Source organism: Papilio xuthus, unplaced genomic scaffold (genome assembly GCF_000836235.2).
Source record: "Papilio xuthus unplaced genomic scaffold, Pxut_1.1 DF828142.1, whole genome shotgun sequence".
Classification (NCBI taxonomy): Eukaryota; Metazoa; Arthropoda; class Insecta; order Lepidoptera; family Papilionidae; genus Papilio; species Papilio xuthus.
This window is the reverse complement of record NW_013530507.1, coordinates 4,960,113-4,987,581: the sequence shown is the minus strand read 5'-3', so window position 1 is coordinate 4,987,581 and position 27,469 is coordinate 4,960,113. Positions and strand designations below refer to the sequence as shown.

Genomic DNA, 27,469 nt, shown 5'->3' with positions numbered 1-27,469 from the left:
TCAGTTGTCACATTGCCAAAAAATGTTTTTTTTTTAATTCCTTATTATCAGCCTGTGTCCAAACTACAGATCTTAGCCTCAGAGACCCATCTGACATACTCAGTTACTTATTATTATATAAAATTTTACCGGTCTGTTAAAAATAAAACGACTTCTAATTTAATAGCTTTTTTATGCATGGATTGAATATGTGATAAACTGTAAATGCATAAAAAATATTTAATATTTTATTACTAAACACTTTTCATGCCACTATGATTTTTGAATGAAATTTAGAACAAACCAGGATATTTATAAAAGGATATATGAAAAATAAAAATACTAAAATCATAAAATAAACTATTTATTTTAAATTCTATTTTCTATTACTTAACATAGATCGATGTAACAAAAACCATTTACCACTGACACGATCTTAAAATTAACTTCTATAATTATTTTTATAATCATTATAAATGCTTCTTTCTTACGAATGAATTCAAAAATATTAATCTTAGACGTTTCTTAATGCCTTAGAAATCATATTAAAAATAATTAGTTTGTAACAAACAGACAAACAAAATATATTGTAAATGAGCCTCAACTCTGTTTCACCCGCAGAGAATAAACGACCGCATTTCACACGATTTCATTATTTTACAATTGTAAATTAAATCAGTTGAATTATTTTATGAATTGTTTTAATTTGTTATAGTCTTGGAATATTAGAAGTTGCCTCGACCGAGATTCGGGTTGCTCTCATGAACACTGTAATAGAAAACAAATTAAAGGTTAGAAACCATAAATCATAAGAAAACGATTTTCTTAATAAAACAAAAATAAAAACAACACGAGTTAACACAAGAAATAATTATAACAGATGTAGCGCAACTGTGGCCGTAGTGAGTACCGTCGCTTTGTAGGGAGATTAGTGATTCCTTGTTAATTTATACAAACAACAAAATCACTAGTCTTCCATACAACGCTCGGCCGCCGACGTCGCTCGCCGCTCAAGCAACACACCTAAAACATTTGTTATTCACCATGTAAATTGTTAATACACAAATGATGCACACATTTATAACAAAACAATATAATTTAATTATTTGGCAATAAATAAACTATACTTCCAATTTAAGACCTAAAATTAGCAAAAATGTAATTTTACACAATTCTTTATGTTTATTAGGAAATATTGTAGTAATTGTAAGATAAAAAATAAAATCAATGAAAACGGCAATTTCTTTAAGCATTTCGGAATTTATATAGTTTTCTTACTCCTTTGTTACAAACTTAAGGACTTAAGTTGGAATAATACTGAATACACTGTTAAGATTAGTTAAAGTTCCCAATTAAATATGTTCCATATCTATATACTTATACTATTATAAATTCTTCATATAATCTACCCAACAAACATCTAGCAACAAAGTTGTGTGCAGTTTTACCTGAGCGTTGGTTCCATTTGATACAACTCATCAATTAACTCTATTAATTTTAGTGCGGTTTGGAGCCAAGTCGGGGAACTCTTGGAACATTCTATTGCCAAAATAACGTGTTAGTTATGATAACATTACCTCTGAATATTTGAACATTTACATGTATGATGGCACATCAGATATTTTATTCACATTGTTAAGAGAAATATAATTAATAGAAATAAATTGTTTATGGCATATTTATGGCTCTAAATTCAACGACATTTAGGAAATAGTTTTTGGAATAGCCCAATCTTAATGTGAGACAGAGATAACAATAAACCTTTTTTTAGTTTATACCTTTGTCCCTTTAATTTACACTATAGCCTTAACATTTTGCAATACAATATAGTTTTTTTAAATAAAGGGTTATTTAAATACAATTTGTAATAATTCTAAAATCATCCATGCCATCATACATTATAGATGTAATTGGCGTTTTCAATTGAAAAAATTAGTCAAAAAGAAATTTCTTGAATGATATAATGATCAGCAGATATAGTTTGGATTCTGTCTAATACAAAAGCACTGGACATGTGTTAGAGATTTTAGGAGCTACAACATTTATACTAAGACATACACATATCATGCATCACATGCAAATAGCTTAAACATACAAAAAGCATATACATATTTCACTATACGCTTTTCACAATATTTAACATTCAAAAGGGCCTGAATACTAACAAATACTAAAGAATTTGTTTATGGACATAATTATTACTTATTTAAAATAAAAACATTTGAGATTAAATTTGGTTATTATAACATGTGTTTGTGTGCGTGTGTGTGTGTGTGTGCGCGAGGTCTGACCTCTGCTGCAGGAGGTACTGCGCCATCTGTATGCGCTGCGGCGTGCCGGTGATGGTGATGATGCGGTCGCTGGAGCCCGGCAGCGGCTCCGCGATCTCAATGCCGGCGCCGCTCTCCGCGCGAATCTTCCGGATACGGGACCCGGCTTTCCCGATAATCGCGCCGGCCAACTGCACACCATACAGACATACTCTTATAATGTTATTCTTATACATGTTGCTATTGTTATGTGACACTCACCGAAGTCGTTGAACACCGCCCCGCCTCCTGCAAGGGGAGTGGCATGCTGTGTGCGGGGCGGGGGGGTAGGACGGTGCTCGTGAGTGCGGACTGAGAGAATACTAATATTGATTGCCTTGTGCAGGTGTTAATTTAATTCTTTTTGACAAGGTGATGTCTTATGTTGAATCTTAATTTTTAAGGAGGTTTATTCCTACTTTTAGTTATGATTTTAGTGCATGGTAATAAGTTTGGATTAAAGTCTTCCACAAAAGAATTGACAATGATATGTGGGTGTCAGAGGTAGTGTGCGGGTCCTGTGCGGTTATCCGCAACGGGAGGTCGCAGGTCGCCGCCACAGCCCCATGACGCCGGGCGCAGAGCGAGGCTGATGAGGGACACTCACATCTTTGGGTATGGTAACTTGCGTGCTCGTCTCCTGGCCGCCGGAGTTCCTGTTGAAGCCGCCGCCGAAGTTGCCGCCGGGGAAAGTGGGTCCGGGGAAGTTGGCGCGGGGGGGTCCGCCGAAGCCGCGCGGGGGTCCGCCGTAATCGTTGAACGCACCTCGGGGGCCGGGCGGCGCGGCGCGCGGCGCGGGCGGGCGCGGGGCGCGCGGCGGCGCACTGCGGGGCGAGCGGGGGGGTGCACCGCGTCCGCCGCGCCCCGCCGCGCCCGCTCCGCCCCCGAAGCCGCCGTACTCGTCCGCGTAGTAGTCGTCGTAGTTGTGCGGGTCGTAGTTCTGTATCGCGCCCTTTATTGGCACCTGAAATTTTATGTTCAAACTTAACTTTTTAACATCTTTCTACCTCGTTTAATATCGACACCGAAATAATTGAAGAAGAGAGAGAACTGAGCAGTATGTACGTGCCTGTCGTATGAGATCGAGGACCTCGCGCACTCCGGCGGCGACGGCCTCCTTGCTGCCCACCAGCTGCACTACGCGCTCCGTGCTCTGCGGCGCAGTGCTAGAGAATATCTTCAGTCTGGCTCCCGTTTTCTGCAATTACACAAGTATACAAAATAACCGAAAAATGAAAATGTTATATTATAAAGTATACTAAAAAATAAATTTGAAACGTATAAGTTTTTACATAGAAGGCAGCGGCCCAACTTTAAATATTGATGATTTGTCGCTTTTTGTATCTTCTACGAAGTTAAAATTTAAAGGCTCAAAAATATTTATTACTACTAATGATAAAAATACAACTGCGTAATTCAAATCAAATACTATTAACAAAAACAAAAAACTATTACCAAAGCTTTTAAATCAGACATCTGAAATTCAATCCATTTAATATTAATGTCTCCAAAAGCCATCTAATAATATATTACGATGTCAGACGTAAAAGCTATCAAGGGTTAGTTGGAAATTTGCGGACAATCTATTACCGTTATTGGGTAACGTCAAATAAATTAGGCCACCGAGGTCATCGACTCCGTTTGCGACTAATACGAGTTGAGAAAAAAGTTGCTACTAATTAAAAGTAAAAAGTACTGGCCGGTAAGAATATTATTAATTGTGCTACTGGCAGGTTATAATAATTAATTAAAAGGTTATAAGGAGCAAGTCGTGACGTCGTTGTTTGAAGAGCGCAAGCGTTGATCCATCGACCGAAGCACGTGGCCCGACCGACATACGGCATGCACAAACACTCCAAACAATACTATACTAAACAAATTTTCTTCAAGAATGATTCGAAGTATAAAAATTAAAATTATCACTAACTGAATATACTTTGTATACTTTTAAAATATTGTTAAGTCTTCTTTTAAAAAACAAAAATTGAAAGTTAGATGATAAAGGATCTTTTTCTATTCAATAGATATACGGTTTAACTGGCATTACTAGCGAAGGCTTTTTAAAAACCTCATACGAACACTAAAAAGTGATTTTAAAACTCAAAAGAAGTTCAACACTCACTTATAATAACTAATCTTCAAGAAATAAATTAAATTTATTCGATGATTTAAAACCATCACGGTAATATCACGGATTAACTCGCGATGTATTTCACGAAACACTCCACTGAAGGGAAAGCACGTTCGACCCTGAAGGTGGCCGGAGACGGAATGAGGTGAGGGTACGATGTCATAGTGAACACCTGTGATAACCCCCACCCCCACACTTGTAAGGCAGCACGCCTACGCCAACAAAGACTTTCGAACGTAGCGGTTTTTCACTACGGTTTAAATATCTAATGCAACAAACAGCTGATGCGAAAGCTTGGAGCGAATGTTTTCGGAATGTCTTATTCAATAGGTTTTAATCAGCACAGAGGCAGATGTCATAACGCTAGAAATTTTGTTTATTATAATATATACGTCAGATGAATCATTCATGATATTTATGAAATCACCGAAAAATTTGGAATTATCCTTAAATTATGTACCGGATGTTTATGTATTGTGTACGTGAGGTTTTAGGACATATTGTCGATATAAAAGTAGTGCTGAGTAGTGTCATGTGAAGCCATAGAACGGCCGGCATCGGCGTCGATCGGAAACGGAAGCGGCTCGCGTGCTGCTGTAATTGCCGGTGTCAGTGCGACGACAGTCCTCTGTCCCCTACGGTCATTTAGACCGACATATATGCCACCTACCCAATCTATATTTAAATAAATTTGATATGTATGTTTAAATTTTTTTTTAATAAATCGAAAATTTCATTACAATTGAACCAACACTTTCAATTAAAAAATCGGATTTTAAAGTGTAAGTACAAATTGAAAAATATGTTACAATACAAATTAAATCACTTGAAAAAATCTGTAATATTGTTTTATCTTAACTCTAAAATATTGTCATGCCCAAAATGTAAATGCTATTCTTTCAGTGTTTAAGCGCACGTTTAGTTTAAAATCTTTCTTTTTTAATCCAAATCTTTGTGCATTTCCGTAGATTTTTTTTTGCTCAACAGTTGAGAGGATGTGGAAGGAGGTCCATAAAAAAGTCCCCTCCCGTCACGTGGTCTCCCAGTAACCGGAGCCGGAGCCCGGCGCCGCGCTTCCGTCCGAAACCCCACCAACACGTGTTACCACCCTTTACGACACAAAGCACCAACAACAATTGTTCTATACACATTTCATAACTACACAAGAAGCCTTGAAACAGTTAGGCACTCAAGGACTAAATAACTAAACTTGTTGCGTAATTGCCCGGTCAAGTTTAAATTCCTTTGTTGGTTGCTAATGTAATTTTGAAACTTTGCATACTAGCGAGCTCTGGGCTCGAAGAGAGAGACTTCTTAGTAGGGATATGACCTCGAGGAGCATTTGCTTGTGATAGGTAAAACAAGAATAGTGCCTTTAAAATTGTCACACGGTACATGACAGAACCGTACCAGCAGAGAGGTATTTCTTTGATTGTAAACTTTGGTCTCGCAACTCAAATCCAAAGTGCAAGGAACTGAACAAAACATTTTTCCCATATAAACAAAAGCTTAGATGGAAGCTGGACAAAAAGTGGAGCAAACAACAGATCGGCTGGGACCTTGTTACCTGCAAGCGAGCGAGTAGTAGGTAGTTTTGAGTCCGCGGGGCATATGTTCGAAATGTCTATTTAACGTTGTATAGAGGAGCCCTTATGGCGGGGCATTGTGCAAGTGGGTAGGGCCCAGGTGCGCGCGTTTTTGTGCGGCCTTCCGGCGGCTGCGCGCGCACCTGCCGCCCGCCGCGCCGCGCAGCTGGCGCACGCGTCGCTCGCACGAATGCTTCACCGCGCCCGACACGCGCGGGGTAGGCAGTACACAGCTCTGCACGCGCACTCTTGTACAACGGCAAAAGAGCGTACCACAAATTAAGTTGCTTCAATTCTAATAGTTTAATTACATTGGAGACAGTACCTCAATATCGACTCAATGATAGCAATCTTCGATAATATTTGTAGAATCAACTACTAAGACAAGAAACAGGTCAAATATTTCAAACACACTATAAGAGCTTTTTAATTTTAAGGACATTTAAGATTTTTTCATAAACGATTTGTATACAAAACATTTTTGTAGCCTTACCAAGTGAGCCAAAAAATACATTTCGTCTTATAGTTTGTTACAAAAATATATTGTTATATTCAATTCGCAGGTAAATTTAGCGACATTGTTCTTTTCGAAGAAAGATTCTTGTGATGGGAAACAATCGAACAAAGACATCGAACGTGAACGAACAGCTGATCGGATACAAAAGGGATCTTCTCAATGAGCGACATATCGCAAAAGCTTTATGTTTATTTATTGAATCAGTGTGAAATAACCGTGGTACCTATTACGTAAAATACTTTTATTTTCGGACCAATCCCTAGTTTTTCATTATATACTCTATCATTCGTTATTGCTTTTTTTTAATAAAAAGAAACAGATTAATTAACTATCTGTCTATAAAAAGACTGAAAAAAATATTGATTTTCGTGCCATTAAAAATACATTTCTAAAAATCGCTGATGATAACCATTTTATCCTTCAATAGAATGGTTGTATTAAAATTTCAAGGACAATAGGCAGATAATACGATTACGTAATGAAACGTGCAGACTTTACGAGGGAGACGGTCGCCTTAAAAACTTCCGTAGTAGTCTGGCTTTCGGTAATTGATCCGCCCTGGAGCCTGCACTTTGTAAGTCGGATGTCTAATGCTGTTTGTTCGGCAAAGTAGCTCGATGACAAATTGCCCGAGTTTTGGACTTAAGCCACGATAATGTTTTGTTTTAATACAATACGGCTTAAGCTGCTTTAACATGCTATAATACAATTTATATCAAATCAACGCGCAAATTATATCTAGAAATGAAACTCTACACATATCGTGAAACAATTTGCAAAAAAAAACTAAATCATTAAATCAACTATCAATTTTATTTTTCAAACTATACATTAACATTAACTTTTTAAAAAATATAAATCCGACAGATTTAAAGCCTTTGTTTCATCGCTATAACAATCTACAATTTGACACGGCGCCAAATTTGAAGGAGACATAACTACTCGTCGCAGCGACATTCTACTAAATGAGATGGTAGACGGATAAATCAAATACATAGGAACTAGCTGTAACGTTGTCCGTACATATTCTGAATTCAAGCCAACGCAAAAAAATGCGTGATATTTTATAAAAATCTCATTATCTAATTGCATTCTGAAAAAAGGAACAGACGGATGGACAACAAAGTGATCCTATAAGGGTTCCGTATTATTCCTTTCTAAGTATGGAACCCTAAAAATATCAAGTACATGTTTATGGGATAGGAAAGTTAGTAACTTGCAATATTAAAGACCCATAGACAGTCATATTCCATTAGCTAGTGTCTATTAGAATCGGCAAAATCTCGAAATAAACATGACATATCAAAGGAGAAATTTCGACAATATAATTACCGACTTCGTTAATTATCTGTGCCATTTCCTACAGAAGCTGATCTGAAGTAAAAAGACTATAAAAGAGATTTTGATTTCTCGACTACTACGGTATTCGAAACACAAACTGAGGGTTTGGTAAGCTTCAATAGTCTCCATACGAGTTGTTTAGATCGTGTTATTCCTAAGCAACATCCGTCGATGTAGATAAGACGCGGATGATGGCAGCTGCTTTCACATCTGCCCCTCATCCCCGACGGACACGTGGCTACATTATGTATATAGAAAAAAACATTCAGTGTAACAGTGCATCGCTCGACGGATGATTAGCGGCCCGGCACACCATCTGCTTACCACCTTTCGTTACCTGTGCCCCGTGCCGACTGCTTAAGACATACATATGCCCACATGTATTATGTTATGTGTTCATTTAAAGTACGATCACCTTTATAATATAATCTTTATATTTTTTGTTGTGGCACTTTCAAAACATTAATATTACAACATATAGGCTACACGTAATCGTAAATCAAAGAGACTGAAATCGTTCACAAAATTCAGTTTTATTCAGGAATTTTTCAGCTAATAAATGAAATTTCCAAGTTAAATATAAGTTCAGAAATAACTAGAAAACGGAACCGTCCCTAAAAATTATTATCTAGAATAGTAACATGTTATGAACTTACCTCACGTAATTCTTTGATCTTGGCACCGGCTTTACCGATGACGCAACCCGCTCGGCTCTGATGTATTAGGAGACGGATGTCCAGATCCTCGTTTCCTCCTTTTAAAGCTCCCTAGTAAATTAACAGTATATTAGAATTAAGTGAAAGGAAAAAAGCTTTATGTGGGGAGTTTATAACAATACTTACATCGGCCAAATTCGGCAGTATGTCTTTCACGATTTCCAAAATAGTGTCGATATCACATGCACTTATCGACAGAACTCTGAAAAATTTAAACAGTATTACAAAAAATTCCCCTATATTTCGTTTGTCAAAATCTTAGCATAATTATAATAAACGAAATAACATATCAACGGTCAGGGAGGTCTGTTTCCGGGCTACGAAATATAGATAAAAGCATGATGGTGATGAGAGTACAACTTCGGCAGTAGGAAGGTCAAGATGTTTTCCTGAACAAGGAGAATAACATATCGATAAATGATTCGGAAGTAGTGGTGGCGGAGTAGTCGCGGCGCGTGAGGTCAGACGGCACAGGTCTGGGAAGCGTCGCTGGAGGAGAACTCGCGTGCAGCTCCGCTGTGTGATGGCTAGGTACGGGGCGTGTGAAGCATCTAACGCCGGATGGTTGCTCAAACTCCTGACTGTTGACGGTTGTATAAAGGTGTGTCAAGTTGGGGTACAAAGTTTGAGAGTAGTTTGTCGGTTTACCGTTCGGGGCCGGGGCAATCGGGGACTGTTATAGAGGCTTTGTACTGCGTGGCGGGTCGGCGGGGGGCGGCGGGGCGGCGGCGGCGGCGGGGCGGGACCGGCAACCGAGAATCGCTGTAGCGGCGCGCCACGCGCCTCCGCTCCGTGCCCTACGCCCTAGGCCCGGATTGCGAATCGCGACTACCGCGGTATCTTTTACTGAAGCTTTCTTCGTTAAGTTTATAAATCAATCGCAATCCGGGTATGGGCGAGAGGCACGTAAGGAGGCGCGGGGCACGTCGCATAAATAGCCACAGAGGTTTCTCGGGGGCGTTAAAGACCTGGAACTGGCTGCCGGGGGGTTATTCTGTCTACAACCTAGGCAGTGGCCGCTGGCGCGTGGCTGTGACCACAAAGGACACAGCGATCGCTCTGCATTTCTTACATTACTTTAAAAACATAACAGTTGTTATATGACAAGGATATAAAGAATATTGGATAAGTAATGTTGCCTGTTTGAACCATTGGAACCAGCGAGCCATACTTTTAATCATTTAGTTTTGTGGAGCATTGAACCTGTGGCGGAAAATCGTTATTCTATTAAGACACGTTACACTCAAATACTTATACGAATACACTTACTTCGAGACCCTAGATAAAATAAATGTTAAGTACATGCCAAATTGATACCACCTCTAGAGACATTAAAAAAAAGGAATGTAATTAGATTAAAATAAAAAGGTAAGTACATAAAAGCGTGATTAAGCAAATATTCAAAATTAAAAATCAAGGTTTATCGTTGAATTTATTGATTTACTATCGATACTATCTTCTTTATAACCGGATAAGGGAATTCAATTCATGTCGTCTTATTCACATTATACTGACCTCGTTCCTTAACTTGGAGATGTTGGAGCCACCTTTTCCGATAATAGACCCCGCCACCTGTCGGTTGCCACATATTTAGCTAAAATTCATTTAAATTCTAATAACATTAAGCTGCCTAGATATTTCTACGACGTTTTAACTTGTATGGGACATTTTCAGTTACACTTTTCCTGCTTTTTTTTAAATTAAGCGAAAGTAATTAACTCAAAACAATGAAATGAAGCACATTTTAATAACAATTTATAATTTCTATAAACATTCCGATTCACAAGATCGATTTCATCGGGTTTTTGCAGTTTTCTTTACAGACAACTAATGGGTTTTCTGATACAAAAAAAGTTTACCTTGCTAGGTATGAGGAAGGTGACTTCATCATCGGTCTGCCGTTGCCGCTTGTGCACCGGCCCGTCTTCACCGTACGCGTCACGCTTCATATCGCCGTGTGCTGCATACAACGTATACATAAACAAAGGACTTAAAGGATTCTGGACCACATACACTACGCCGTTAACGATCGAGCTGTTGACCAATTAAAGACCATATAATTTATTTTAGTAATCTAGATGGCAAGGACATCGACTTATAGTAGCTTTTTATTTTAAATTTAACTATAATCTTAAGTATAATTGCATACGATCAAAGAGTAGTGAACTATGAATAGACTAGTAGCCTTCGAAATACCTATTTTCCCCCTTTTGTTTTATTTAAATTTTTATACCGTCCTCGTGTAGGACGATTAGTCTTTTCCTTTCAGTTTAATTGGTTTGGCTTGGAGAATGATATTTAATACAAACATATGCAGTTATAGAATATAGAAATAAAGTCAAGTATTGCTGTGGGCGGGAGCGTTGCCGGCGGCGGCGGGGCGCGCCTCTATCGATCCTCATTGTTTACCCGCCAAACAATTATAAAGCGCGATCCTCATTATACTCACTACTCGGAAACTTTGTTGACTCACACTGATTTTTTCTAATAATAACCTTTTTTTTAATCATTGAGAAATCCTATTAAATTTTGTCTGGTAAATATCTATCTAGAAAGGTATATACTGAAAAAAAAAGCACAATTTTTTCAAGCTTACGGGAATTCAGTGACTTTTCCTACTTATTAAAGTAACAGAGAGAATTCCTAGATAGAGCCCCGAATAATGTAGATTTCGCAACTTTTTGTCCTGCAAATTCTATCGCGACGATCAAGGGATACGCAACTATGTAAATTTTACGTAAATACCAAAAACTAAGCTTCGCATACTTTTGTACTTTACGTCAGACCATCCAGACATCAGAACGTATTTCTTATAAAATGCCAAAAAAGGCTAGCGTGTTTAGCGCATTTACAAACAGGCAGTACTGCTAAATGTATATTGATATAACCGCTCGTATAACTTTTAGGGTGGAAACAGTATAATATAGACATTATTTATAATAAAAACTATTAAATTGTACGACAGTACTTAAATTTTCTTATTCATCACAGTGTGGTTTCTTGCCGATTTAGGAATAAATTTTGAACTAAGCCTAGGCTATTCTTTCCTAAGTAATATGTAATCATTACACATAATATGGACCCAATACATTTAATATTACAATCAACCAGCGATATATATACTTTTATAATTCTTCTGTTACATCTTACTGATATTATAAGATGCGAATGTTTTGATAGACGGATGAATGTTTGATTGAAGGTATCTCCAGAACGGCTGTATAGATCTTGCTGATATTTGGTAAAGATGTAGAATACAGTCTGGAAGAACACTTAGGCTACTAATTCAGCTTTTTATTTAATTCTTTGCGAAAGGAGTCGCGGGCGTCATTTAGTTTATTAATAAGTTTTATATATAGATAATAAAAAATCATTTTTCTTTTAAGTATGTGTAAACACACTTGCCGTATGTCGTAAAAGGGGAGTCGTAAACTGCGTCCCTTTGTTGTCTTTGGATACCCAAAACTATTTGACCAACAAGAGTGTTTTATCCCAATTTGTCTTTTTTTTCCTAGAAATGTATTAGTTGGTACATCCTTTTCAAAACACCTTACATTACAAAATCAGAATTAAAGTTTTAAATTAATAATAAATGTAGTTAACATAAAGAATTTTAACGGTTTGATTTTAGGTTAAAAAAAAACTTTAGATTAATATAAAAATACAGATTAACTTACTTTATTTCTTTTTTGGCTTATATTTTTACAAGTTCATTTTCTAATTTATGTGTAGTCTGGCAATTTCAAAAACCAACATATTACCGTACAGTATAGGGCGGGCAATTTGACGACAGAAAACGTTTATGACGAAACAGCCACAAAACGAGCGCGCGTGTATAGCTTTTCCTTAAAAGCTTTGTAAACGATACATTAAATTAATCCAATCACTTTTCCTATATTAAATGCAACTATTTTATAGAAATTCTTTTTATATAAAAAAATCAATAAATATAGTAAAGACAATCTCTTTTAATGATACGTAATTATGATATCAAAGTTTCATTTTAACGAAAATCAATTGGGATTCTTCCAAATGAAAAAAAAAAAACAGAAACTGGCGACTAAAATCGTTTATATTAAATTAAGACAAATTAAAAAAGAACCAACTTTTAAAAGAAATTTAAAAATTGCATGATCAAACTATTAAAATGAAATATTTATAAGAATCACGACTTCTTACTACGGAACATTATTCCTATACACCATACAAACTACAAATTCGCGCTAAAGGAAAATTTTACGACCATATTAATACGTGAGCATAAAAACGCGCCGCCAAGAAGGCGGCTTAGACTAGAAATAGGGCTATCACATTGTAAACATGTCAGAGGCTTAAAAAGATGTGGTTGAGTAAGTGGCAGGTGAAAGAGGTCAGTGGCTCCCACAGGTGCACGCCCATCAGAGCCGCGACGTCGGGAGCGCCGACACAAAGGACCACCTATCGCCACAATGACCAAACTGGCTCCAGTATGACGCGGGTAAGCACGCGCACGCCACTATACGCCCTAATTAAATCGCCAGTCACGTCAACTGACTAAAACCGTACTATGAGCTAGTTTAATTTTCATTTAAGTTATACAATTATAACTTTGTGATGTGATGTGATGTTATGTGATTAGAGCATAAAATTGGATTCCAGATGTCCCGGCAGGTGCATGGCACACAAAGAAGGCGGACCTCGGGAACATCTCGAAAAACAACAAGAAAAAATCTAGTGCTACTATATGCCAAATGTCATTACCATCTGTCTCACCTGCGACCGTTTCTTACCGAAGCGACCGTTGCGACACAGCCCAGCTCGTCAATACACATCTGTCGTTTTCAAAACTTGAAAATTATCCCCCTCCAAAATATACATAAATTGTAGAGTCAATTCAAAGTTATTTCTAATTTAGGTTTAATAATTTTCTTGGGTGCCAACACTGTCCCCAAAATAATTCGGAAACATTCAAAAAGAGCGGGCAAAAAGTACTCACCTATGATTCAAGTCGGACGCCTAAATTGGGCTGATCGCACCTAGAACAAGAGATACGCCGTTTAGATCGACTTGTTTTGTCCTATTGGAATTATTTAGCGGACATTCACGTACATGGTGATGAATGTAAGTGAGCAGCGCGTAATGTATCATGATAGAGCACCGGTGGGCAGGTTGGCAGGTGAGCAGGTGACCGGCCCGCGAGGCGTGCGCGCTTCGACTGGCAGCAATCGGGCTCCGCACGGGCGTTAGTAAGGGCGCGCGAGACTCCGGGGCGCCGGCTTCGCACATGCGCAGCGCTACCGCCCCGTCGATACCACCCCTGCCTCTGCCTCTCATTGTGCCCCGGAAACGACGACTTAACGAGTCACACCGCAAGACGACACCCTGTTCCATGTCTCGAGCAACCTACATACCTCTCGACGACCCCCGCTCTTACACAGCGGCAAACTTTGTTGCTTTCGATTTCAAAGCACTGAGAGAGGTTCTGTATTCGCTTCAGTGCCGGGAATGAGCGCCAGGTTAAATAAACCTTGCCTCGTTTCGAATTTCGCCTAAAGTATTTACTTTAGCAACCTTATGTAAATACTTAAGGTTGCTAATACGCGTTAAAACTTGCTGAAAAACCGAATTTATCTTTCATTTGAATATGCCGCTGTTACTGAATGCATACATTTTTATTTCTATAAATTACCCATAGACATATATTACCCATAGTTTTATTTTATCCTCTAACTATTTGGTAAAAAAGAGACAACGTATCCATTGACCACGACATGCGTAATCATTATTTTATAGGTCAAGCCATGGTTTTCCAAAATTTTACAAAATTAATATTTGAACTGAATCGGTATAATATATTACACAGGACAAAATTGTTTAGACTTGCCACATTGCCAATATTGCCGTATTTACGTTGAAATACACGGTTTGAAATGTGCTTAGCTTAAACTGTAGTCTCTACGATGGCTTTTCAATAACGATATCTGTAAAACTCAATCTGGTAGGACATTAATATATACATACTTAATATAAATACGTAACTCTTCCTACAAATTAACCGAATCCAAAACCGAACAATACATGTAGGACAATAAAAATATAGGTCATAATTATCCAAATTACGTTCAACATAATTCGATCAGGTCAATCAGGACGGGGTTTCAAATATCGTAATCGTTATAGCTTAACTCACACGAACTTATGTACTAAGAGCATGTATATGTGCATGTTGACCGACAGGTCTATATGGACATCTATTAGTCAATAGCTAATGGCCCGCCGATGAGGCGACATCAAAGACAATCGTCACCGAGGCAACAGACCATCAACAAAAACATAAAGTGAAATTATAAGATAGTATTTTAATATTCTTGTCTTTATGAAATTGGACAATATTAAAACTTTTATTTTTATAAAGAAAACACATGTATCCAACTGGTATAGCCAACTAGTTAATGCAGTAAACATCATGTCTGCCTCTTAGTTATGTAACAGAATTTAGAGATGTCTATGTTAGATGTCCATTTTGCAGAACCCGAAAAGGTCTTTCTTCCATCCATCATCCTGTACGTGCAACATGATTCGACATTATATTTATTGAACGTTTATCTCAAAAAATACGATGTATCTCCTACTGCTCATTGAAGTAACAGTTCATAAAAAACTTTAACCATTGCCTTTAAAGTAAAAGAGCTGTTGAATTTGCATAACATAAAAGTCCCCCAGTAGAGCAAAATGTAATTGGCAATATTACGACGAGACCGACACACGGAATGCCCACTTAGCCTTATTACTAAAACTATGTTGTCTAGTTTCTTGTAAGGGTGGGTTTTTAATGAAACATTTATATATGTATAAAAACATTGCCATCCCTCTCATTTCCTGGGTAAACAGTAGGTTTTAATACCACAAGTTTTATATGTACTTCATATAAAGAATTTACACTTATTCATTGCCATTGAACAAAACATTATCCTTATGTCGTGTGTGCCATATTAATTACCTCTTTTCATTTCTAATATCAATCTATGTGTATTCCAATGCATTGAAATTAAATCTGTTTAATTAAGCATTAAAAATAGCACTTCTAAAATGTGTAAAACAAAATCTAAAGAGAACAAACAAAAATATAATATGCATATTGATATAAATACAAAAGCAATAAGGCGGTACGATGCCGAAAACAATAGGGCCAAGAGGGCGTCGAAAAATATCTTGGAAAGTAGGTCGCTTGAAACACTCATGAAAATCATATGCGGCATAATATATGCTGTGTGAACGTGCAGGTGACAAATGCTGCAGTATTGAAACGTGAGAACAACGCAGCTTGTAACAGCAATCAAACCTCACCTGATTGTAGACCGACTTTTCCATACCAAGAATATCACACAAAGGACGTAGCGAAGCCTGTAATTTTGTCCTAGCCAGCTGCTGAAATATTCAGCGATCTGTGTGAAAGAATCGGTACGCGGCAGCCGGACTGGACTACGAAGACCAGGCTGATTGGATTTGTTTGGACTATATGGTGCCAAGAAGTGCATTTATTTAGAAGTACAGTTGCAATTATAAATCACATTTTGCTGAGCGTTGTTTACCGTTTATCCTAATTAATAACCAATTTATAATATCAGATCACGCATATTTGATATTTGTACTATAGCAACAAGAGTACTATTTAGGTATTTTACAAGTCTTTCTTTGTTGTTTTTTTAATGATTTCTGCCACTGACAGAAAAGACGCATAACTGCATTTTAACCAGAAAAAATATTATTTATCTACGTGTACACAGAAATTAGTAGTTTCCTTATAAAACCAAAACTTGTGGTGTCCATTAAGACAAGTGGGCCGTCTCAATAGGTCCGTCGCGGCACGCAAGCCCCCGACTCCGCGTAAATGGCAGAGAAACAACAGATGTCTAGTTGGTTTAAAATTCTTACTGTTCCAGAACTTTTCAGTATTATAAATATTTTATGGACTCGATATATCTGGCTAGCTGTCACCAGCGACTCCGCACAGAACAAAGGAATAACTTAATTAGAAGCCTATGTGCTCTTCTATACTATATTCTACATCTATGCCGAGTTTAAGCGAGAACCATGCCAACCATCTGGAGATACCTTCTCACAAACAAACATCCATCTATCCAACCATTTACATTTATAATATTAGTACATTTAACTTCGTTTCGTGAATTGTATTGTATTATATTGTGAAACCTGATTAAAAAAAACTTATAACATTTGTTCTTGTGCTGTTGAGCTAATATTTTTTTAAATAGCAATTTATTTATTTATATGAGACTGACAAACAAATAATAATTCAATGATGTTCGTGATGATAAATAACAAGCTCCCATAGTTATTAAAGCAATAAAGAAAATTAGAAGTCCTTATGACTACTTTAATTACGATAAATAAAGTATACAACATACAATGTACAAGAGTCTACGATATCTTCCTATTTACCGTTATGGGTCATAAAGGAAAATGTATATTAATAATGGAAACCATAATAGTCGGTCAGATAAATTGCACAAAGGATTGGAAATACATTTTAGATGATATTAGAAGTATCACGGAAATATAAAAAGAAAACTATAACCAATTAATTATCTAAGAGCATAAAAGTACATCGATATGAGATTATATTTCGGCCGAATAAAGCTTGCTATCCACAAAGAATGTGAGCCTATAGCAGTAAAGCCTACAGTCGGTAACATACGCGCCTGCTATTACGTCGTCTAAGTAGCTCCGTATTTATTTAAGAAATATTGCTTTTTCTTCAGTGAATATAAAATAAATTCAAATTTTTCATTGATTATATTTGTATAGACTAAGTACCGATGGAGAGGACGAAAACCCGGTGCGCCAACCACACATAGAGTGGGATAACGCAATGTGATGATGACGCCTCTTGTTGCATAGCTCTCGCTGCGAATCGCAAATCTCAGTAATCCGTACAAAGTTGTTGCGTATTGTTTCCCAAAAGGAAACATGGTAATAGAGATATATAAATTCAATTAAAAATTGATTTCTATAAAGGACAGAAGACGCCTTTGAGTTATACTGTTTGTATAAACAATACTTATAGAGCGATTAAATGAGATAAACTAATCGGCTTCATAAGGATTCTTAGAAGAAACACACATGTACAAAACGATCCTTTATTGGGCCATACTTCAGGTCAACAGCTCATTAATATCAGACAATTTCCAGATTAGTTTTTCCATTTGATGAGGCAGTTATGCAATTAGGATAAAGGGGGATATTTTCACCCCTCGTGGCCTTTCTGACAACAGTTAACTATTCCGTTTCCTTGGTAGTCGCTGCCGCGTGAATATTTGATGGCTCTATCGATCATAACTTCTTCACGGCGATGTATCGGGCATTGAACTAATGATACTTGTGTATCATATAATATTCCTATCACGTACTTATCATTCGTTTTATATTTTCTTGAATTTCATGTAAATCTTTATTCAAGTTTTAAGGGATATGGATAAATGGATATAAGACGCAAGAAATTCAAATTATTGTTAGTTAATAATTTTTGCAACAATTTATTTTTTTATTAAATTGAAATCAGTTGGCGGTAAAGTTGCAATATTTTTTGCAATCTTGTTTCTTTAAAGTTACCAAATAAGAAGTTTTTGCGTCGCTTCAATGTGATTAACTAAAAGGATTTGCTGTTCTTCAAGAAATATTATCTACATATTTAAAAATAAAATGTGTAAATTGTTTATTACGGATATATAACTAGAACTAGAAATATTCATATAGTCTGTGCTATATAGATACATAGGGACACAAGTAACTAAACATAATGGTACAAGATTTGCGTGATAGGTAAAGAATTAAAGTGAATTTACAATGATGCACCACTGTGGGGTGGTCTTCATGACTTATGAAGACCGTGGTGGTGGTTAGTCGGCAAAAATAGTTCCAACTGGAAAAGCATCGGACATTTCGTGATGGTAATTGAGCGGGGCCGCGGCGCACGGCAGGCGCAGGAGGCGAGACATCTTGTCTATGTTATATATTCGTCTCTGGTAATTTCCCCGTCCTTGTGTATTCAAGCTTCGGCTTAGCCGGAGCCACTCTCATGCATATGTCATGAGTAGTTGCCCCGCGACGGTTTGTTGTCGGTCGGCCTAGGTGCGCGGGAACGGCCACCATCGCTCACCCCACATACCCACCACCTATAATTATTTCGTTCTACTTTCGATTCCGGTGAGCTGTTGGGACCTCCCGTCCACCCCCTACGGGGAAAGGGATGAGGCGGCAATTAGACTCCACTTTTTCTCCAATAGCCCGCACATAATGGCCATGTGGTGTGTATTGCATGTAAGCTCAAATTAAATGGCGGACACCGTAAAAGCAGTCATAAGTGCGATGAACGCACGCGAACCAATAAATAACGCGACAGTATTTATTGTCCCCACAGACAACGTTTTTTGTTTGATGGATTATTGAAATAAAATTTATAAAATGGTTTATGCATTTCTATAATTATTACTACTATAGCTTTTTATACTATATGTCATTGTGTTCAGTAGTGCATTGAGATCCCGTTTAACAATCACCTACATATAACACTGCATATTTTGATTTTAATACATATGTGAATTTATCCCATGTTTGTGGTATGAAGGAAAACATTTTGAGAAAACCTGCACATATCCATAGACAAATTTTTGGATGTGTATGAATCGACCAATTCGCTCTAGACCAATGTGGTTGATAGAGGCGTAATCATCCCTAATTTAGGGTCACCCCTTGGTATGAGCAGATAATTTCTTTCTTTGACTAAGCTAAATACAAATTAAATACCAATATAATTGCTATAATTATAACTAGGCTAATTATACTACTAGCAAACTATGATAGATATGTCTTAAGTATAGTTCATATTATTAAATTTTAAAGTCATTAATGTCAGTGGATTCAGTTATTCATAATGGTGCTGTTAATAGAAAAACAAACACAAATGTTATGTAAGTCATATTTGAAGAATAATCGAATCAATTCAATATTTTTGCTCAATCAACTTTTTAAAATTATGTACATATTAAAATAATATTTCTAAAAATTACATTAGCTATAAATAGAGAATAACAGAGATAAGATATATGAAACTAATTGCTACCAGCTTCACAAATTGATAATTTCTAACAAAAAGAAGATTTGCACTTGCTAGTAAAAGCGCATAGCTAATTAACATTATATGACAATTAAGTATGACACAGGGAATACTAATGTTTTATAACATTTGTTTAAATTTTCAGTTGTTGTAACATACTTGTAATTATAGTAGAAAGATTAAAATGCAAGTTCTGTTTAATTTGAGGGTAAATACATTAAAATATTTTATTAAAGTTCCACATATAAACGTAGAAGTTAGTACATTTTACATTAAAACAAAACTATATACCTATAGTAATGTAAAAACCATAAACATGTTTTAGTATCTTTGTAATACGTACAGAACAACATAACCAACAAAATGTTAACGTTATATATTTTGTTTCGTGAACAAGTTATGATTTTATAAGACACTGTAGAATCTTACCCGAAACATAACCATAATAAGCACTACAAAGCCGGTTCAAATAAATCAATACCTTGACGTAAATTAAAACAAACTTATAAAGTAAAACGCTTTAAAAGTACAATTTAAAAATAATACTTACCAAGAATATTAATAGTATCCTGCTTCTTTTGTTTAAACAATTATTAAATTGTTTTTTTCAGTTTACGGTAATAAATATCATATATACTAGATATAGATTTATGATTCACATTCACAAAATAATAAAAATGGCGGCAATGGGAGGAAAATGGCAACGGTAGCAAGTGGTAGAAAAGGTACCAAAAAGAATGCACGAAAAACAATGTTTTTTTTGGTAATTTTGAATGTTGAAAGTTATAATTAAATTGCCCTAAAAATAATTTTAAAATAACAATAAAATTATTTTTGAGAAGTTCATGAGCATAAAGGTATTAAATTTAATTCCCAAAATATAAGTACATTTTTATTACACATTAACAAATAGATTTTGGAGTTTAGATACTTAAAACCCCATGTGAAATGGAAATCCCTTTAAAATTAAATGTATATTAAAACAAAAAGATTACTGCTAATTCCTAATAAGAAGCTTTGTTGGATTTGGTGATGGGTCTTAAGATGGACTTTAAGGAGCTGATCATAAATACTTAATAACGTAATACGTTTCAATAAAATTTTAGCTTAAACATATGTCAATCCTTTTATCGAACGCTGTATGCAGACGATACCAAAAATAAGAATTTGAAATGCTTGAAAAAAAAACTTGAAAATAATTATACCTGAAGCAGTTATGCATATTAAAAGATAAAACATACTCTTTTATTGGCACGGCGGTCAAACGTTTAAAAAATTAAACAAAAAGTAGTAGTATCTAAATGTATTTTTTTTTAGAGAAAAACGGTAAGTTTTAAATAAGCTGCGAGTAAAATTCGTATATTACATAGAATTAAAAATTTGCCTAAATCAAAACACAACTACTATTTATTTATTTATTTCCTATATATTTTCTGCCGTACGGAGAAAAGTGGAGGGTTCATGCCTTGCTCAAATTATAAGCACAAATAATGTGTTAATGTTTGTCAAATGTCCAAACTTCAAATGTCAATGTCAGCTGTTAAAATTAAATTGCGAATTTACAATTTTTATAATTCGGGAGTTAAAGAAAATGCCGTTCATTTAATTTGTACCGTACATATTTTTATGTGAAGTTCTTAGTAGTTGGTGTAAATATGTGTAATTTTCTAGTTGTGTAAAAATATCCTGATTTTTTACATCGAAATTTTAATAATAAATTAAAAATGAATAACAGTTCCGATTATATTTATTGGTCGGAGCTTCATTGCTCTAAAGACGCACTAACAGATACCTATGGATGGTTTATGCAGTTTTTGCTTGCTGTTTTGGCTTTTACATGCTTAATTGGTAAGATTGCGACACTTTTGTCCTTTACTTGTTGCGAAGTTCAATATATTGCCAATGTCAAAATCTTGAACTCCTAACTTTGCTCAATTTTCTTGATTCAAATACTTTAGAGTGCTTTAAAAATGTATTTAGTAATGTAAATTGGCTGAAATTAACATTATACAGTTATTTCAAAAAACTTTTAACTTTATTTGAAAAGACCTAAACTACATTAACCATTATCTGTAAAATACAAAGACTTTTGTTAGTAAACTTGAATAATATGTGTTTTCATCACATTGATTTTGTGTTGTTAATAAATTATGTTTTTGTAGGTAAAAGATTCTGTGAGCCACGCTATGCTAGAAGACCTTGGTTGATTTGGTTTTATGATACATCAAAGCAAGGTTTAGGTGCCCTCATCATACATGCAGCTAATGTGTGGTTGTCACCGCACCTTACAGGAAATCCATGCACATGGTAAGAATACAATACAAAATGAAGTAAAAAAAACTATTGCCCAAGAATTTGGTCATGTGAAATTATCGACTACAATCCTTTTTCTAATTTCATGTAGAAACGTTCAACTGTTCCAAGATTGTATAGTAAGAAACATCTATAAAATTGTCCATCTATAGAAACTTTTTTATTAATAATTTTATTAAGATATTAGTACAATATAATATTACAAACTTAAAATAAAATTATAATCCACATTTGATGATCAGATGTTTTGTTGAATTTATCCTTCATTGAACTTTGAATATTTTGTCATGCATAAATAATGTGCAAATATTAATAACTTTTGTGTAACACTTGAAATCGCCTACAACTTAGTTAGCACAGGATTAAAAACAGGCAAAAATTTTTAAAATTCGATTTTAATTATCAGTTATAATTATACATCATGTTTACAAATATAAGGTTTTATTTGATATTACACACAGACACTAATTTTATAAATATGTATAAATTAATAATTCTTAACTTTATTTACTTGCATTAAACTGATATGTATAATATATCCATATCCAGTTTATCCATTTTACATAAGTAATCAATTGTATAAAATATTTTATCCTTACAGGTATATAGTAAACTTTATGTTGGACTCAACATTAGGTTTACTTATAATATGGGCTGGAATAAGATTGGCTCAGTATTGTGCCAGGACTTATGATATTCCGCTAATTAATTTTGGAGAATATGGTGAGTAAATAATTATCTTAATTGTATGTACTAGTGATCAGTTACTCCATGACTGTGATTGAGACTCTGTTTCATTCTTTCTTGTACTCCTGTGTTCAGACTCATTAAGCAAGCACCCTTAGTTTAGATCAGTCTTTTCCAAAGTGGGCGATAACACCCCCTTGTGGGCGCTGCAGGTCTCAAGTTGCGGGTTATAGTAAAAGTTTCGTTTAGAATTCTCTATTAATATACATAGTCACAATAATTAATTAATTTAATTTGAAGTTATAGTGGTTTTTAAATATGTGAAAATATGGGGCCGCTAAAAAAAAATTTATTCTCAAAGTGGGCAGTAGACAAAATAAGTTTGGGAACCACTGGTTTAGATTAAAAAGAAGTTATTTTTTCATTTTTAAATTTATTATTGTTCTTGCCAGGCAAACCCCCAATGTGTGCAGCTTGGATATGCCAGTGTATTCTATACGCAGCATTGGCGACATTTGCCAAATCCGTACTAGCTTTAGTACTTCGACTGCCGCCCGTGGTGGCCGTACTCTCAACACTTCGACTCTCGCCAGTCTCCGATCCACGTTTGGAGCTCGCTGTTGTTATGCTCATCATTCCATTCTTTGTCAATGTAAGTTTTTATTTGTTGTACACAACGAAGTTAGAACAACATATAAAAGTCATATATGTATATGTTACATCCCCGAGGTTAGACATAGTACATAAGTTAAAAAAAAAGCGCGTCAGTTCCATACATTTTTTAAGTTCGTTATGGAATCGCTTCATGATCATATAACTTTTTTTATCTTATATGTAAAAGCATTTAAACAAGTTAGTATAAATTGTAATACTAATATTATAAATGTGAAAATTTAAATAGATGAAAGGATGGATAGATGTTTGTTAGAAGATAGCTTCAAAACGGTTAGACTGACCTTGTTGAAATTTCGCATAGATGTAGAAGTACTCTGGAAGAACAAATAGGCTACTAATTTAGTTTTTCTTATTCAGAGTGGCGGGCAACATGTAATAATTTTATATATTTAGTTGTAAATAAATAAAAAATAACACTAAATTTGTTGTATATATAATGCCTACTTTTTTTTTTACAGATTTTAATATTCTGGGTTACGGATAATTTCCTAATGTATCATCCGAGAGGAGTGAGTTCCAAGATAAAGACTAAGGTATGTAACTATTATCATATATAATTATGTTAACAAGTTTCAACTCCTTGACCTGTTCTCAGATAAACTTAGATAAATTCTATTAGAATTTACTGAAGCCATTTTATTACGACACAAAGACACCTATTCTTAGTCAGTCCTTTGTATTGCTAAATTTCAAATTGAGAGACAGTTGTATTCGAAAACTATTGCTATCTCTTTTCCCCAAAGAAAGAGAGTGAGTGAGATAGAAATAAAAATAGAAATAGAGTGAGATAGACATATTGTACTAATGAGTTGCACCAATTTTATTTTATTATGAACATATTTCATGTTATTTTTATGCTACTGTTAATTATTAGCGATAAATAATGTCGTTACAAATTAACTTTATTTATATTAAATTTGAATATCAGTTATGACTTTCAATTAAATTTATTTGAAATAAATTTTTCAAATATTCTCGACTTTTTTTATGGTCAATATAATTCGGGGCAATCTTAAACGGTACATATTTAAACAGGTACGATATCAATCAATAAAGAAAGAGAAATCAGGATCAGAAGACGAGGAGCAATCAGCAGATGAGAGACTGCTTCGTGCTGATGTATGACCCAACAACAAGCCCAATGTGTTCAGGGCTTAATTGGCAATCTCCTACCTTATGAACTCGAAATTACTGACTTGCCTTTACTTTTTGCATAAGGTTTTTGCTTTTTTTTAATACATTTGGGTATTGATACTACTATTGATACTCGATTATTAATTTTGTGAAAAATTTGTACTAGATTTGTTCGAATACGCATTTTATATGTATATTTTTTAAACTTACTAAACATATCGTAAAGGGATCTGAATTAAATTTAAACAAAAACAATTTTCGATTTTATTCTTCTCTATAATTTTTTTCAAATCGAATTTGGTTAAGTTAAATATTTTACGTGAAGTAATTCCAGTTTTTTTTTATAAAGATTAAGGCAAGTTAGTGGCTCTTTATAGGTCCTATATCAAAGATTATATTATTATGTATAATAATAAAATACTGTTATATTAAGAGCTGTAAGTGTTATTTTTAATCTGTAATCTTGTGCTAAGATGTTGTTACTGGATAATCAAATACCCAAATTGGTATGTTTATTTTTGTATAAGCATATAATCGTTAGGGTAATAAGTAATATGGGTTTCTTTTTAATTGTGTTATTTGGCTATGCTATTAAAGAACTAAGCGACCATTTCCACTAAGCGCCTGTGGAAATACAAAACGCGTGTAGAGCGACATCTCACGGCCAGAGGCTAAATGAAAATTAGATCTTATATTCAAAATGCATACTCGTTTTATGCTAGACAATGTATATAAGCATAATTATGTACAAATGGGCCACTGCTTTATATAGGTTTAATACATAAAATATTTTTATAATATGTTTAATTTTTTTTAATGTGGGTACTTGGTATTGTTCCTAAATGGCGTGTACTTACTTTAGTAAGTGTTCAATGCATGTCCATTAGAGTGCCATTTGTTTTGATAAAAGTGTAACATCGAATAAAGACTGAGTGTAAAAGTGCAAAAAAATAATCCAAATCCAAATAACGTTGAAAATGAAGATATCTCCTTGTAAATCGGTTCATCACAATGTCGTAGGCTTATTTGACAGATGGAAAAACTTAATAATATACATATATGGAAAACTAAATAACCAAACTGCTTAATCTTTCTTTTAAATACTTCAAAGCTATTATCCTCATAAACTGAATAGGTTATATTTTTTGGTACAGATGTTTCGGCAGTGTGAAATGATAAGTAGTAGAAAATTCTTTCCGCGTGTATTGAAAACACTCATTTATTATTTTAAGTGTATCTGTGGTAATCAGGAAACATAAAATGAAATCCCCGGTATTTTATGTAAAAAAAAAATATTTTGTCTCGTTCTTTATTACGAAAAATACCAAAAAAATTTATAAACTTTACATTCCTTATACTATGTGATATTGTTTTTTTATAAGCACTAAATAATTCTAACTAACTCTTAATGTCGAAAATAATGATTTCAATGAAGTTGTCTTTATTAAAAATTTACAAATCTAAAGAATTGCAACTGTCTTTTTCATATCATTTTCAAATAACTTTTTTTGAAATATTTTTCTTAAATATTTCTATATGCTATATAATGAGTTTGTGTTTACTGAAATAAAAAATTACTTAATTTTTTTTTTACTCTCTAACAACGTGTTAAACGTAAGATTTATTAAATGGGACAAATGTTAAAATATCATACAATTTATATAGAAATATATTTACATGTAAAATAATACTAAATTTTTTTACTGACTGTATCATAAGTAAAAAGTGATACATTTGTAATTTAACCGTATTATACTGTTTTATTTATTTTATATGAGGCTAACAGCAAAAAAAAAATTGTAGTTAAAAATTTTGATGAAAATTCTTAAGTAAATTAATTTCATTCTCGAAATCATAAATAAATGTATATCCTGCCATAATTATAAGTCATTCAAAAGTAAAAATAAATTCAAGACACTAAAGTAGAAATCAATTTTGTCGACAAAAACTACCGCATTTGCGAGAATTCACACGTATCAATAAATATAATCGCTTATCGATCGTATTGACGACAATAATAAAAGAGCATAAAGTGACATCAAAATTAACTTTCATACTCAGAGTTGTTACTTAAACTTTAAAAATAACTATAACTTCGCTGATTTTTGCGGTAAGTACCATACATATACACAGTCAAGAATCTGCTATACATTTCAGTCTACTTGTATTGTAGTGTTAATGTGATTCTACTTTGTGTCCTGAATAATTAGATCTTATTATCATCGAATTTCAATCGATCTGACTCAAGAAGTATGGCGCAGTGTCGTGTTACGAGAAGCTAATATCATTTACATGTATTGTAAATATTTAATTAAGCAAATGTTATGTAAAATATACATTGGTAATGTTTGTGCGAATACAGGCCACATCTTATGTTTTATTTGTCTTTTATTTAAAAATAAAATATATAACCTTCATATGCATTACAATGACAATGCAACGAGTTTCATTGAAAACTATTTTTTTTATTCTATATATTTTATTTAGCCATAAACCTAACACAATTACCTCAAACTGACCAATATTGACTTATAATTTAATTTCCAAAATTTATTATCATCAGCTCACTATATGTTACCAATGATGGGCTCAGAGCCTACCCTAAGTCAGGGTGACTAGGTCATAGTCAACCATGCTGGTCTATTTCGGGTTGGTTGACTTTACTATCTTTGAATTTCTCCGCCAATATGTGTTATGCTTCCATATAAACTTAATTTATTTTTCCGGCAACTCAATAGTTTGATTATTACTTGTTAAGAATAAAAATTTTGGTCGACTTTACTTATAAAAAATATTTCATGGCCGCGTACAATACAATTTCGTATTCTGCCTACTACGTATGGTTCAATGGCGTAAGTATTTTTATTTTTTTATCATGTTCGTTGTCAGCCAGCAATATATTATGACAGATTGAATTTTTATTTACAAATCGATAGACAATAAGTTACCGTGACAACAGTTTTTG

The 27,469-nt window shown here is 34.5% G+C and overlaps 2 protein-coding genes across 5 annotated transcripts; one reads left to right on the top strand and one right to left on the bottom strand.

The window, feature by feature from the left end:
- Positions 1 to 326: 326 nt before the first annotated feature.
- On the bottom strand, positions 327 to 20,413 carry HnRNP-K (Heterogeneous nuclear ribonucleoprotein K). Of its 4 annotated transcripts, none has more exons than XM_013307555.1 (11): positions 20,246 to 20,413; positions 13,555 to 13,594; positions 10,439 to 10,539; positions 10,095 to 10,151; positions 9,228 to 9,271; positions 8,706 to 8,781; positions 8,520 to 8,630; positions 3,358 to 3,486; positions 2,896 to 3,252; positions 2,271 to 2,440; positions 327 to 747 (listed from the first exon to the last, which is right to left on the bottom strand). In XM_013307555.1, exons 3-11 carry the CDS (start codon positions 10,526 to 10,528, stop codon positions 705 to 707), a joined length of 1,077 nt encoding a protein of 358 aa, XP_013163009.1. In that variant the 5' UTR covers positions 10,529 to 10,539; positions 13,555 to 13,594; positions 20,246 to 20,413; the 3' UTR covers positions 327 to 704. The 4 variants fall into 4 exon arrangements, with proteins under 4 accessions (XP_013163009.1, XP_013163011.1, XP_013163010.1 ...); XM_013307557.1 differs by lacking the exon at positions 20,246 to 20,413 and adding an exon at positions 15,932 to 15,941; XM_013307556.1 differs by lacking the exon at positions 20,246 to 20,413 and adding an exon at positions 13,668 to 13,771.
- An 801-nt stretch (positions 20,414 to 21,214) lies between these two features.
- LOC106114106 (vacuolar membrane protein YPL162C) lies at positions 21,215 to 24,746 on the top strand. The gene is made up of 6 exons (XM_013307195.1): positions 21,215 to 21,543; positions 21,858 to 22,002; positions 22,610 to 22,731; positions 23,148 to 23,347; positions 23,829 to 23,903; positions 24,406 to 24,746. The coding sequence occupies exons 1-6, from the start codon at positions 21,420 to 21,422 to the stop codon at positions 24,493 to 24,495; spliced, it is 756 nt and encodes a 251-aa protein (XP_013162649.1). The 5' UTR covers positions 21,215 to 21,419; the 3' UTR covers positions 24,496 to 24,746.
- Positions 24,747 to 27,469: the final 2,723 nt, after the last annotated feature.

Coding starts and splice junctions, on each gene's coding strand:
- HnRNP-K (XM_013307555.1), bottom strand. CDS start 10,528: ATGAAGCGTGACGCGTACGGTGAAGACGGGCCGGTGCACAAGCGGCAA. Junction 9,272..10,094: donor TCTCCAAGTTAAGGAACGAG/GTCAGTATAATG, acceptor CCCGCCACGCAG/TACAAAGCCTCTATAACAGT. Junction 3,253..3,357: donor TCCTCGATCTCATACGACAG/GCACGTACATAC, acceptor ATAAAATTTCAG/GTGCCAATAAAGGGCGCGAT.
- LOC106114106 (XM_013307195.1), top strand. CDS start 21,420: ATGAATAACAGTTCCGATTATATTTATTGGTCGGAGCTTCATTGCTCT. Junction 21,544..21,857: donor GGCTTTTACATGCTTAATTG/GTAAGATTGCGA, acceptor ATGTTTTTGTAG/GTAAAAGATTCTGTGAGCCA. Junction 23,348..23,828: donor TCATTCCATTCTTTGTCAAT/GTAAGTTTTTAT, acceptor TTTTTTTTACAG/ATTTTAATATTCTGGGTTAC.